The 14,279-nt window shown below is 45.2% G+C and overlaps 1 protein-coding gene across 4 annotated transcripts in view; it reads right to left on the reverse strand.

Moving 5' to 3' along the window:
* Window positions 1-14,279, reverse strand: part of ZNF592 (zinc finger protein 592) — a 56,771-nt gene that overhangs the window by 20,163 nt on the left and 22,329 nt on the right. For all 4 annotated transcript variants that reach the window (XM_054450979.2, XM_054450977.2, XM_063652877.1 and 1 more), the window contains one exon: window positions 866-3,104. In XM_054450979.2, coding sequence (XP_054306954.1) covers window positions 866-3,085 — 2,220 coding nt within the window. In that variant the 5' untranslated portion in view covers window positions 3,086-3,104. The remainder of the gene's footprint in view (window positions 1-865; window positions 3,105-14,279) is intronic.

Raw genomic sequence — 14,279 nt, forward strand, 5'->3', positions numbered from 1 at the left:
GCCAGAGGCCCCACATGTCTGTCTACTCTCCTTCCTTCTATCCCAGCCCTGCCATTGGCCCTACTGCAGTTTCCACAAAAGGACTCTGCAAGAACAGCTGTGTCATTGCAGGGCAGAACAACAACTTATTAAAGACACAGTTCTTTGGCTGGGGACAGTGGCTTACGCCTGTAATCCCAGCACTCTGGGAGGCTGAGATGGGTAGATCACTTGAAGCCAGGAGTTCAAGAACAGCCTGGGCAACATGGTGAAACCCTGTCTCTACTAAAAATACAAAAATTAGCTAGGCATGGTGGCACATGGCTGGAGTCCTAGCTACTTGGGAGGCTAAGGCATAAGAATCACTTGAACCCCGGAGGCAGAGGCTGTAGTGAGCTGAGATCCCACCAGTGCACTCCAGCCTGGGTGACAGAGTGAGACTCTGTCTCAAGAAAAGAAAAAAAGACAAAAAAGACAAAGTTCTTAGAACAGACTGAGGTGCAGGGGCAGTGACTCACCTATCTCTGTCCCCAAGTTCCTTGGTCACATGCTAAGACTGTGCGGACACCTGCCAGAGACCAGAGGGAGATCATCCAGTAAAGACCTATCTTGGGCCTGACAATGGGCCTTGACAGACCCTTTGAGGGGAAGTTGAGCGGAACACGGGACATGTCCGTAAATACACTTGCTAAATTAGGGTCTCACCTCAGTATGGGCAGGACACCTTTTCCAACACCAAACACTAAATATTCAGGCAGACGTCCTCTTCTAAGACTCATAAGATTCCACCACTGCCCCCATATCAATGAGCTTTCCTCTCCATGCCCAGTCATGGAACCTGTGTGAGCCAGGGGCCCGATACCCGTAACAGTGAGGGTCTGCTTACCAGCCCCTCTGTCTCCTCTGTTGTCCTCTGGAAATGTGCAGCCAGGACCATGTAGTCCCGCATCTGCTTGTGACATTCAAGACACTTGATTGAGTACCGGATGAGCCTCACAGGGTCTGGGTAGAGTGGCAAGGCTGGAGGAGGGGGACTGGCACTGCCCGAAGTGAGGCCATGTTTGGGAGAGGATGAAGGGGCTGGGGCTGCTGGTGCCGTGGAGTTCACAGGGGCCGACACGAACATTTGGTCCGCAGAGATAGGCTTCACCAGCAGCTGGGAACACTGCATGACGAGCCCCTTGCTCTTGTGGTCACGGGCGTGCCGGAGCAGGCTGCACTTGTTGAAGAAGAGCAGCGTCTTGGAGCACAGTGTGCACAGTACCTCAATGTGGACGCTCCGCCGGCCATAGTGCTGGCTCAGGCTCTTCTCTAAGGCAAATGCATCTCCACACTCAAGGCAGCAGTACCCACTGGCCGGCACGTGGATCCTGCTGTCCACAGGCGGGCTGAGATTTGGCGCATAGAGGGGCACGGGGTTGGAGCTGTGGAGGACCTTGTTGAAGACCTCTACAATCAGTGGGGCAGCCTTTTTCACCTGGTGGACCAGGGGCACCGACATTTGTGTAAGCTGTGGCTGGCTCCGTCTTTGCACTGAAGACTTGGCTGTCACTGATGCAGCAACACTGTGGGGGACGAGGTTCAGGTTGGCCAAGTGCACGGCTTTGGGCAGGAGGTTGGCAGGGGCCAGGGTGGATGCCTGCAGTGCTGTGCTCTGTTGCTTCTTGCCTGTCTGTGAGCCTGGGGCAGCCCCCTTTGGGACCCGGGGCCCAGAACTGCAGCTGGGAGATGAAGAGTCACTGGCCTTTGTCATGCTCTCGTCTCCTTTCCTGGCCCCCTGGGGGCTCCCTGAATTTGTGCCTGCCTCAGGAAAGTGCTCTTCCACAGGCTCTTCATCCCCTGGCACCTCGCTGGGGGCCTCTGCAATGGCGCTCCCTAGAGGTGACCCAACAGGGGACTTACTTGGATCATCAGGATCGGGCAGGATCCTTGTGACAGTTCGTTTGATTTCCCCTGATGATGTCTTAATGGTTTTGATTCTCACTTTGGGAATTGCTGGTGGGGAGCTGGCAGCCACAGACGGTGAGCCTTTGCTGCTGCTGTCACTGCAGATGCTACGAGGGCTGTCCGATGGCTTGATACTTTTTCTAGTGGCCTCCAGAGGGCTCCGGGGACTCTTTGGTGACTTGGGCATTTTGGGGCTACCTTTAGAACTCTCTTTAGTGGGCCCTGAGAGATCCTTTGTGTGGCCAGGCTGATCCTCCTTAGTGACACTAGCCACTCTTTTGGCCTGCAAGGCCACCAAGGCTGCCACACAAGAGGACAGCTTGGAATGAGCTGGCTTTAGACGCTGCCTAGGGGGGACTGATGAGCAGGTACCAAGCTCCCGGGCAAGCCCCTTGGACTCTCCAATATTGTTGCTAGGATGGCTGTTGAACTCCAAAGCTTCCCCAAAGAATCGAGTGGCATCCGGATCCTTGTGAGGTTCCACTGTGTTCTGCCCACTTTGCTCGTGTTCCTGCTGGCTCCCCAAGGGCAGGGGTTCTGGCTTGGGTTCTTTCTTACAAAAATGATCAAACATATGCAGCTCTGGAACCGGAAACTTAGCCAGAGCCTCCAGGACTGGGCCTCCCACAGCCCCGCACCCAAGAGGGGGTGGGAAATAACTGTCAGAGTGTTTGGGCTTTATCCCAAATCCATTATCTTTGATGGGATCCTCAGGTTCTGGGCTGGAGATTGGACTGAACTGGTTGAAGGTGGGTAATGGCTCTGACTTGGGAGGCTCCAGTTTGCCAGGGAAACTCCTGGCACTGTCTCCATTCATAAAAGTAGAATCAAATTTCCCACAGTTGTGGGGATCTGGAGGCAGATCTGAGCCCCGGAATCCATTGTGTAGGAGACTGGGAGTAATGTGGTCTTTCTCCGCTTCAAATGACTCCTGGCGGCTGGTGTTCTTGACAATGACACTCACGGCCGGCACATCGGGGGCTGATCCTGAGTGAGACAAGGACACACTTTCATCCATACATATGCCTGGAGGTTTGAGGGGACTCTCATTCTCCTCACTGGGTGTCTGGATGGCCTCCTTGGCATCAAGGCTGGTGGGGTCTGGGATGTCAAAGGCAGCCAGAAGGTCATCAAAATCTGGGGTTTTCATATCCCCCATGGCTGGATGCTGGCAAGGGCTGTAACAGAAACAGAAAACAGAATCAGTGACCACCAGGGTCCCACTGGACCATCTTCACTACACACCCATCAAACTAATGCACACACAGCCAGCACACCCATGCAGAACCCCACATACTATGACAGGAAGCCACACACCTCAGTTTTACCCCAACAGGTTTCTAAAATGCTGGAGAGGTGGGGGCAGAGATGGAAAGAGTAGTGAGATATAGCAACAAGCCTGCCTGTACGATCTTAAACCTCAGTACCTGGAAATTGATGGCTGGTTACAAAGCCACAGAGAGTACACTCCTACCATACTCCCTCAGCTTCTCAGGGAATATCATCCCTCCACGATCATGTGCACTAGCAAAAAGCCACTCAGCACTTCCAGCCTTTGGAAAACTACTGATTAATACATGAAACCTGGCTATAACTTCTTCTGCTAATTTACTCTTAGTAATTACTCACTAACTTTATATAACTTTGGGGTTTCTTCCTGCATAAATTCAATCAAATCCAGAATGATTTGCTATTTGTGTTGTCTCATGAATAAATTCTAGAAAATTATATCATCCCTAGGTATTTTTTCTCTGTTCAGCAGACACACTTGATTCCTTTTCACCCTAAAACTGTTATCAGTTGGTGAATGCTCCTCCATTAAACCTGAGGAACAGGGTGCGTTGCAAAGTACCAACAGTTATCAAATTGGCCAAGTGACAGTTTGGGGGAAGCCTAAATTCTATTTTGACTTAATATACAAAGAATAGGATAATAATTCTATTTTAACTTCATGCACCTGTTTCCTTCATGATCTGGGGAAGCAGAGCTACAGAACTACTGCAACAGAGGAAACACAAGGCCCTAGAGAGACCTTCCATTAGGAAATTCTTATAAAACTCACACTTAAGATGAAACATGAAACTGGCTGGCTCAAACCTGCTGGAGGGAGAATAAAAACCTCACCATCTCCCTTTAAGTCCTGCATCTGCTTCAGCATTCCAGGGCCTTTACTGGCTTAAGTGTTTCTTACGTCACATTTATGTTGAAAACCTTTCTGGATGCAGATTGGCACAATTCTTTTAGAAAGCAGTATGGTAGCTTCACAGAACCAGAAAAGTGGCAAACTTTAGGTCCAGGAACCCCACTTCCAGAAATTTATCCTAAGAACAAAAATTCTCAAAAACTATATGCAAAAGTATATGCTACAGCATCATTTAAAAAGCACAAAAGGGAGACATACACACAAAAAGAATTTAAATGTCTAAGACCAAAAAAAAAAAAAAAAAATACTTGATAGACTATAACGCAGTCATTAAAAATTCTCACTATGGGCCGGTCGCGGTGGCTCTTGCCTATAATCCCAGCACTTTGGAAGGCCAAGGCGGGTGGATAGCTTGAGGTCAGGAGTTCAACACCAGCCTGGCCAACATGGTGAAACCCCGTCTCTACTAAAAATACAAAAATCAGCCAGGCGTGGTGGTGGGCGCCTGTAATCCCAGCTACTCTGGAGGCTGAGGCAGGAGAATCACTTGATCCCAGGAGGCAGAGGTTGCCATGAGTAGAGATCGCACCACTGCCCCAAGCCTGGGCGACAGAGTGAGCAACTCCATCTCAAAATAAATAAATAAATAAATAAATAAATAAATAAATAAATAAATAATAAAAATTCTCATGAAATCTATATAGCAACAAGGAAAATTACTTATAATGTCAAGTTTAAAAAGACTAATACAAAAATGTTGTCAGACTATAACAATGTAAAACTATGCATGCATTTGAGCCAAGATTTTTTAAAAATGAAAATGATTACACAGAGTAGTGGAATTACTGTTGGGTTATTTTTTCAAAACTTTTTTAGGGGGCTGATAGATTGCTTTTATAATTTTTAAAGGGAAAAATAACAACAACAACAAAACCCACTCAGAACCACAAGGCAGCAGGTGGCATAGCAGAGGTATATCTCTTACCACCCCGTGGGATCAACAGGTTTCCAGGTTTAGTTTCTTGCCCCACTCCCAACTCCCAGCAAAACACATCTGCCTGCATATGAGTTCTCACAGAAAATGAGAACTACACTCCCTCCCATTGGGAAGATATCTAATTACGGTAATAATAAAGTACAATACCAATTACCTAAACATGGGTTGGCAGAACACCCCACTGGAATGAGATATAAAGTTTTGAACAGCACAAATGTTTGTCTCTTGGAATAGGAGGTGTTGGAACCCATAAACAAAAGGAACATACCGGATGTCACTGAAAGCAGCGGGCACTCAATACCAAGTGACCTACTATGCAGGGTGATCATAACTATAAGGAAACTCCTGCATGATATTTGCTTTATAAGCTTCTTTTTTATTTCTTTTTTGTTCTTTCTTTCTTTTAAATGTCTAGGAAAGGCCAGGCACAGTGGCTCACTCCTGTAATCCCAGCACTTTGGGAGGCCGAGGTAGGTGGATCACCTGAGGTCAGGAGTTCGAGACCAGCCTGGCCAACATAGTGAAATCTCATCTCTACTAAAAATACAAAAATTAGTTGGGTGTGGTGGCACACGCCTGTAGCACCATCTACTTGGGAGGCTGAAGCAGGAGAATCACTTGAACTCAGGAGGAGGAGGTTGCAGTGAGTCAAGATCTTGCCACTGCACTCCAGCCTGGGCAACAGACCAAGACTCCAACTCAAAAAAAACAAAACAAAACTGTCTAGGAAAAAAAGACTGAGGGGAAAGGGCAAAATAGATTTCCCAGCTCTCATTAAGGAGCTGGAAAAAGCATGTGGGAGAAGAGGAGGAGAAGTTGATTGTGTGTGTAAGGATTAGCTGGGAGCCTGCTACTATCTAATATGAAGTTGCAGAGGCTTGAAGCAGAGAAAGATTAGATCAGAAGTAAAGCTCTCCTCATAGAGAAATCTCAGGGATTGACTGAGAATGGTCAGAAGTAAAGTAAATATCTTTTGCTGGAAAATCAGAGCTAGTAAATGGTGTGAGAGCTCAATACTAGCAGCAGAAAAAAAAACTTTATATAGAGATTTTAGGTCAGGCACAGTAGCTCACACCTGTAATCTTAGCACTTTGGGAGGCCAAGGGAGGAGGATCACTTGACCCCAGGAGTTTGAGAGTAGCCTGAGGAACACAGTGAGACTCTATTTTTAAAAAGAATAAAAAAACATTAATAATAATAATAAATGTTTTAAATGCCAAAGCTGAAAGCCTTTAAAAGCCAAAGATCACATGCTGTTTTCTATTTAGCCCCAGTAAGAAAAACCAAAAACAGCAGCAATCAATAACTGTGAATAAGGTACTCTACCATGTACCTACATGTTTATATTTACTTGAACCTTGATCTAAAGCATCACATTGTTTTTAAATAGAAATTAATCAAAATGTACCGTTATAAAAGCAAAAGAAGAAACTGTAAAGAAAAAGACAACCAATAAAAAAAGTTCTATTTACCAAAAACCTGCCAGCACAAAGTTAAAAGGCAAACAACAAATCAAAAGGAATATTTGCAACATATAGTTATTATCATTAATATCTTAATTAAAACATAAAAAGCCCTTATAGAGAGACCTCCTCTTTCGGCTTTGGAGCCCCCCTCCCTCTGTCTCTCTACAAGGGAGTTTCTTCCTTCTGTCTTCTCCCTTCCTTTTTGCCTATTAAATGCTCCACTCCTTAAAACCACTCCACGTGTGTCCCTGTTGTTTTCTCTAAGCCGGCATGAGGACCAAGAACCCTGGTGTTCCTCCACTCATCAGAGCCGTATCATTTTGGTTCATGGGCCAGGAAAGGAAATTCAATCATCAGACTGCAATCAAACTCCAAATGGTGCTATAAACTGAACCACACATGCACACACCATTCTTCCGAGGACCCTTAGATCAACCCCAGGAGGAGCCCTAGCTGCTGTTCTCCATTTGACGCCCCTTTTCAGCAGGAAGTAGCCAGAAAGAGTCGTCGCCCAAAACCCCCTAACAGCAGTTAGTGTAGCATCTCCACAGGGGGAAATGTAGGAAAAGGGGTCATTGGGAAGCTTTAAAGAATCTCAGGAAAAGTTTCTTGTAAAGCCCCTGCTCTTAGAGCCAGGCCAGCAACCTTTGATATGCAAGTCGGCCATTAGAAACTGGGTCCACCCAAACATGGAGATTCCCGCGGCCTTCTTGCCCTTTCCCTACATGTTCCTGGCAACATGGCCACCCCCATATATCCTCACGAGTGCAGAACGTCGTGTCACCCTGCATTTGCATATTAAAAAGCTAGGGTGGGAGGGCCAGCTTTTTCTCGGGCTACGTGAATGACATGCCTAGTCAAACCAATCCCCTGCGCCCTATGCAAATCAAACACCGCCTCCTCCAGCCTCTGCATGTGTACTTGACTGGTATCCGTGGCAGATGGGGACCTCCTCTTTCGGCTTTGGAGCCCCCCTCCCTCTGTCTCTGTACGGGGGAGCGTCTTCCTTCTGTCTTCTCCCTTCCTTCTTGCCTATTAAACTCTCCACTCCTTAAAACAAAAACAAAAAGCCCTTACAAAGCAATAAGTAAAATATAAGCAACCCATTAGAAAAATGAGTGAGGGTGATGAGCAGGCAATTAAAAGAAGAAAGACAAATGGACAGACTAGAAAAAATACTACAGAATGGAGTTACAAGAATATTCCAAATGTTAAAAGTATCTAGGCCGGGCGCGGTGGCTCACGCCTGTAATCCCAGCACTTTGGGAGGCCGAGGCGGGCGGATCACCAGGTCAGGAGTTGGAGACTCCTGGCTAACACGGTGAAACCCCATCTCTTTTAAAAATACAAAAAAATTAGCCGGGCGTGGTGGCAGGCGCCTGTAGTCCCAGCTACTCGGGAGGCTGATGCAGGAGAATAGCGTAAACCCGGGAGGCGGAGCTTGCAGTGAGCCGAGATCGTGCCACCGCACTCCAGCCTGGGAGACAGAGCTAGACTCCATCCCAAAAAAAAAAAAAAAAAAAAAGTTATCTCAACAGACGAAATTATTTTCTCTTTTGTTTATCTTCATTTTAAAATTATTCAAACTATTTGTTTCAAATTGTATTATTTACATAACTTCATTATTTTTAGCACTTTGGTGGTTATTATTTTCCCACAAGGTGGGATGATCGCTTGAGCCTAGGAGTGCAAAACTAACATAGTGAGACCCCATGCCTTTTTTTTTTTTTTTTTTTTTTTTTTTTTGAGACAGAGTCTTGCTCTGTCACCCAGTCTGGAATGCAGTGGCGTGATCTCGGATCACTGCAACCTCCACTTCCTGGGTTCCAGCAACTCTCCTGCTCAGCCTCCCAAGTAGTGGGGACTACAGGCATGCATCACCACGCCCGGCTAATTTTTATATTTTTAGTAGAGACCGGGTTTCGCCATGTTGGCCAGGCAGGTCTCAAACTCCTGACCTCAACTGATCCACCCACCTCAGCCTCCCAAAGTGCTGAGATTACAGGTGTGAGCAACTGCACCCAGCCCCTTTTTTTTAAATGTAAAAATTTTTTTGATTATATTTTTAATATACAAAAAGAAAAAAAATAGAAGAAAACTAGGCAGGCCAAAAAACTTAAGGAGCTTCTTACAAAAGACTCTAAAAATAATATAACATTCTTTTTTTTTTTTTTTTTTTTTGAGACAGAGTCTCACACTGTCTCCTGGGCTGGAGTGCAATGGCGTGATCTCGGCTCACTGCAACCTCCGCCTCCCAGGTTCAAGCGACTCTTCCAACCCAGCCTCCCGAGTAGCTGGGATTACAGGCACGCACCACCACACCCAGCTAATTTTTCTGTATTTTTAATAGAGACAGGGTTTCACCATGTTAGCCAGGGTGGCCTTGATCTCCTGACCTCGTAATCCACTGGCCTTGGCCGCCCAAAGTGCTGGGATTACAGGTGTGAGCTACCAGGTGTTTTGTTTTGAAACAGAGTCTTGCTCTGTCACCCAGGCTGGAGTGCAGTGGCATGATCTTGGCTCACTGCAACCTCCACCTCCCGGGTTAAAGGGATTCATGTGCCTCAGCCTCCTGAGCAGCTGGGATTACAGATGTGTGCCACCATGCCTGGCTAATTTTTGTATCTCTAATAGAGATGAGATTTTGCCATGTTGGCCAAGATGGTCTCAAACTTCTAGCCTCATGTGATCCGCCCACCTTGGCCTCCCAAAGTGCTGGGATTACAGGCGTGAGCCACTGCACCCAGCCAAAAATCATTAATATAAAATTCTTAAAGCACATTTGACATGGATCACCAGGGAAATGCTAGTTAGAAAATCAACAGAATAACTTAGTTAAAATAAAAGGTATAGTCAAAATAAAAAGCTTCAGCATACACCAGTGTCTGTAACCTGTTGGAAGCAGCAAGCCAAAGTTGAGAAGAGCAAACCACAGGCAGCTGCCTACCTTGCCTGGGGGCAGTCACTCTGGGACCAGAGCCATGTCCATGAACACCAGCCCAGGAACCATGGCCTGGCCTACAGAGCCTTTGTCAGAGGCTCACCCTGAAGCATCTGAACGAGCCAGATAGATCCAGACCTGGTGAGCTCACTGAGTGATCTAGAGCGGCCTAGTCAAGAGGCAAGGCAGGATCACTGGTTTGGTGGCCTAGGCTGAGAGTAAATTTCACTCAAAGGTGAGATAGTGGAATTATGCAACAATATGAACAGCCCCCTTAGGGGTAAAGAACAACTCCAAGACTGGCAGATTGATGACTATACCCTCTCTCAGAATAAGTTTCTACCTAGGGAATATCTGGAAATATTTTTTAAAGATGAACATAAATTCCTATTGTTTATTACAGAGTCTATCACTTTGCCCAGGAAATTTTACCAAACATTTAAGTAAACATATCAACTAGATGTGGATAAGGAGCATCTTAGTTTTGAAAGGGCCTCAGCATGCCGAATCACCCTATTGGAATTATTTGAGGGTATAAAAACAATATGATTTGGCCGGGCACGGTGGCTCATGCCTGTAATCCCAGCACTTCAGGAGGCCGAGGTGGGGAGATCACTTGAGGTCAGTTCGGGACCAGACTGGCCAATATAGCAAAACCCCATCTCTACTAAAAACACAAAAATTAACCGGGCATGGTGGTGTGCACCTGTAAACCCAGGTACTCGGGAGGCTGACGCAGGAGAATCTCTTGAATCCGGGAGGTGGAGGTTGCAGTGAGCTGAGATCGCATCACTGCACTCCAGCCTGGGCAACAGAGCAAGATTCTGTCTCAAAAAAACAAAACAAAACAACAACAACAACAACAAAACCTGGCATGATTGGCTGGATGCAATGGCTCATGACTAATCCCAGCACTTTGGGAGGTTGAGGTGGGTGGATCGCTTGAGGTCAGGAGTTCGAGACTAGCCTGGCCAATCTGGTGAAACCCTGTCTCCACCAAAAATACAAAAATTAGCCAGGTATGGTGGCAGATGTCCATAGTCTCAGCTACTCAGGAGGCTGAGGCAGGAGAATCGCTTGAACCCGGGAGGCAGAGGTTGCAGTGAGCCAAGATTGCGCCACTGTACTCCAGCCCAGGTGACAGAGCGAGACCCTATCTTAGGAAAAAAAAAAAAAAAAAAAGGAAAACCGTGGCCAGGTGCTGGGACTCATGCCTGTAATCTCAGCACTTTGGGAGGCCAAGGCAGGTGGATCACCTGAGGTCAGGAGTTCAAGACCAGCCTGACCAACATGGCAAAACCCTGTCCCTACTAAAAATACAAAAACTAGCTGGGCATGGTGGTGCACACCTGTAATCTCAGCTACTTGGGAGGCTGGGGCAGGAGAACTGCTTGAACCTGGGAGGCAGAGGTTACAGTGAGCCGAGATCACGCCATTGCACTCCAGCCTGAGCAACAGAGTGGACTCTGTCTCAAAGAAAAAAAAAACAAAACAGTATGATTATATACAATTATGGCAGAACTAGTAGACTAGCAGACAGAATTTCTACAGACTTTAAATGCTAAGATCCCACCAAAAAAAAAACAGAACAAAATAACAACTGACTTCCATAAAACTTGGGTGAATGTATGTTGTCTGTGTGCATCCGTATGTATGTCTTCATGTAATTCCCATTCATGGGGAAATATAAACAGAGTTTTTAACCCTTTGACTAATTTTGGACTAGAGCTTTATGCTTTCATAAATTACCTAGAATGGTGGTTTCCAACCCATAAGGGAACCCAGCTTCACATCCAGATATGTGTTCTCAAGGACCAGCCATTAGACACACCACTACTGAATAAGGACTCATGAAACATTTATTTTAAAAAGGAAGTCTTCATAATTATATAAATGCTTTGGGACCCAATAATCTAGCAGAAGAATGTTAGGATGTAAGTTTCATGAAGGAAGGGGCTTATCTGTTTCATTCATCACTGGATTCCCCATTAGGTACTCAATAAATATTTGTAGAAGCAATAAAGTAAAACCTTCATTTGCAAATGGCCTTAAAGCTGTTCCTAATCAAAAAGCAAAATTAAAAGACAGGTTCTCATGAGGCTGCATAAATAGGCAAAATTATAGCAAGTGACCATCAGTGAAGGCAAATGTGAAGGAACATTCAGGGAAAAGCAATACCAATTATACTTTTAGAATAATGAATTTTAAGCTACACTGTTCAATCAGCTTAGACTGTTCCCTTAAGATACCACATCACATGTTTAATCACAAAAGGCCCAGAAAATGCTGGGCATTATCAGAAAGAACACTCTAAGCAAATTAGAACTTGTGATCCTGTCCTTATTCAAAACCATTCTGTGTCCATATCTACATGTGCTGTGCAGTTTTGGTTCCCCATACCTCAAGAAAAACATACCAGAGTTGGAAGAGGTCCTGCGAAATCTCAGAGATTGAAGTTGTAAAGTAAATGAAAGGGCTTTTTAACGAGACCCTAAAAATTAGAGCTCTATTTTTTTTTTTTTCTGGAGAGATGAAAATTTAGGAGAAAGGGGAAAGTATAACTAAATTATAGGTTTGTTCATCAAACCTCATAATACTAGAGAGAAGAGGGCAGTATTTTGAAGTTTGAAATAAAATATGTACTGGGCTTGGACATTCCCAGGGTGCTCTGTAGATCTTCTCCCCTAGATGGGGACAAGGCAGGGCCCCTCTCTGAACTGGCCTTTTTATTAGGAGAATTAAACCCCTGGTGGGTGGTGACTTGTTAAAAAAAGAAATAAAAGATGTAGACAAAAGATGATTTTATCTATTGTTAGAAAATATCCTGAATTATCACAGGTAAAAAAATATATAAATGTAGTAACATTCACATATTCAAATCTAAAAATAAAAAAGGCTCTGAGGAACTAAGAACAAGGACTTAACACTGAACCCATGAGGTTTCTCCCCTCTGCATAAAGCCTTCAAATTTCAAATAACATTAAACTTTGTCATCTGTTACCAAAGCAATGCTAAGTTCAGTAATAGTAGATTAATAAAAGTTCAGTAACAGGACATTAAGGAGGCAGAGGGACTCCAAAAAGCATTAAGAAAAATTTGATCTCTATAGTCAATATATTCTGTTTAATAAGACAAGGAAGCAAATAAAAGCTTGCAGATTCATAAAATGAAAGTTGAAGGCAGCATGATTTAAGGAACGCTGAACTGTGAGACAAAAAAAAAACAAAACAAGTTTTCTTGAATTTGCCATTGTTCGTTGTATTAGGACTGGAAGGAAGGAAGGATGGATGTTTTACAACCTGTGGGTGAACTCTCAACCCTGCTCCCCCACATGACTGACTATGGCTTAAATACTGATATCATTTGTCTTGCATTATTGCTTGTAATTAAGAGTTTTTATTTATTTATTTGTTTGCTTTGAGACAGGGTCTCACTCTGTCGCCCAGGCTGGAGTGCAATGGTGTGATCATAGCTCACTTCAGCCTCCACCTCCTGGGCTCAAGTGATCCTCCCACCTCAGGCTCCTGAGTAGTTGGGGCTGCAGGTGTGCGCCACCACGCCTGGCCAGTTTTATTTTTGTAGAGACAGGGTCTCCCTATGTTGTACCAGGAATGGAAGCAGACGAGGGGAAAGTCAGAATGAGCAAACAAGTTCAAGAGTAAGCTGCTGCTCCCAAGACGTGCAGGAGCCTCGCCTGAACTCCAGCAGGAACATTAATCATCGAGACACCACTTCCATGGGTGGTAGCGAAGGGAACTTAGTGAAACTTCAGTAGGATCAGAGGAAAAAGAAAAAAGAGCCTCATGTTCCTGGACCCAGAACAAAGCCCCAGATTGGGAATGGTATAGCTAAAAGAATAAGGAATTATGACCACATGGAATTGGCTTTCACTCCTATGGTATCAATAGTTACTTGTGTGAAGACCTTAGGTAGGCATTGGTTTAGTATGTAAAGTTAAACTAACTTTAAGGATCTCTGAGTCCTTGAACAGGTTAGGCTGCAACAGCTGGGCAAATTAATCTAGAACTTAGGGATTTCTACATAAAAATTAACTGCTAAAGTGGACAAGCAGACTCCATAGCGTATACATCTCACTGGCCTCTTGAATATACATCTGAGGCCTGCTTATATAGGTCTGCATCACTCCAAGTCTCAGATGTTCTGAATCAGTCAACAGCCAATGTTTCATTTCATGAGGCACCTGCTATTCAAGCCAGTGGCAAAAAAAATGGCCCAAAGAGATTCTCAGCAGTACATAAGAAACAGCTGCCCCAGTGGGCGCAGGCAAAAACAAACAAACAAACAAACAAACAAAAAAAACGTTTTTTACTTGTCTTTCCTCCACTTAGTGTAGCCCCTCTAATGCACATGTTGCCATAAAATTTTCTGTGAAACATACATCTGATCACCAAGATGTCCCTTCAGCCTCACATGGAGGATGCATTCCAATGTGGTCTCTGCCCCTCTCCAGCCACTTGCCAGGATACCTTTCATTCTGACCCCAGTGGTGGTTCTCTCACACTTTCTCGTGCCTCTGTGCCAGGGTTTGAGCTATCCCCCTGACTACAGAATACCTGATACCCCAACCCACCAGGGCCTCAAACACAAACCTAAGAACTCCTCATCCCCAAGCTTCAGCTCCAGGGTCCCCTTCTGATGCCTTCTCTGAGTGCTGCAACTCCAGTCCTCTGCCCTCCTCCTGCTCCACTTTTCTCCTGACACCCAAGCCTCTCTTCCTCTATGGCAGCACTTCTCACAGGGGGCTGGAATCATTTGTTTTCTCATCAGTCCTTCCCATCAGTATGT

This window comes from Pongo pygmaeus, chromosome 16, assembly GCF_028885625.2.
Source record: "Pongo pygmaeus isolate AG05252 chromosome 16, NHGRI_mPonPyg2-v2.0_pri, whole genome shotgun sequence".
Taxonomy (NCBI): domain Eukaryota; kingdom Metazoa; phylum Chordata; class Mammalia; order Primates; family Hominidae; genus Pongo; species Pongo pygmaeus.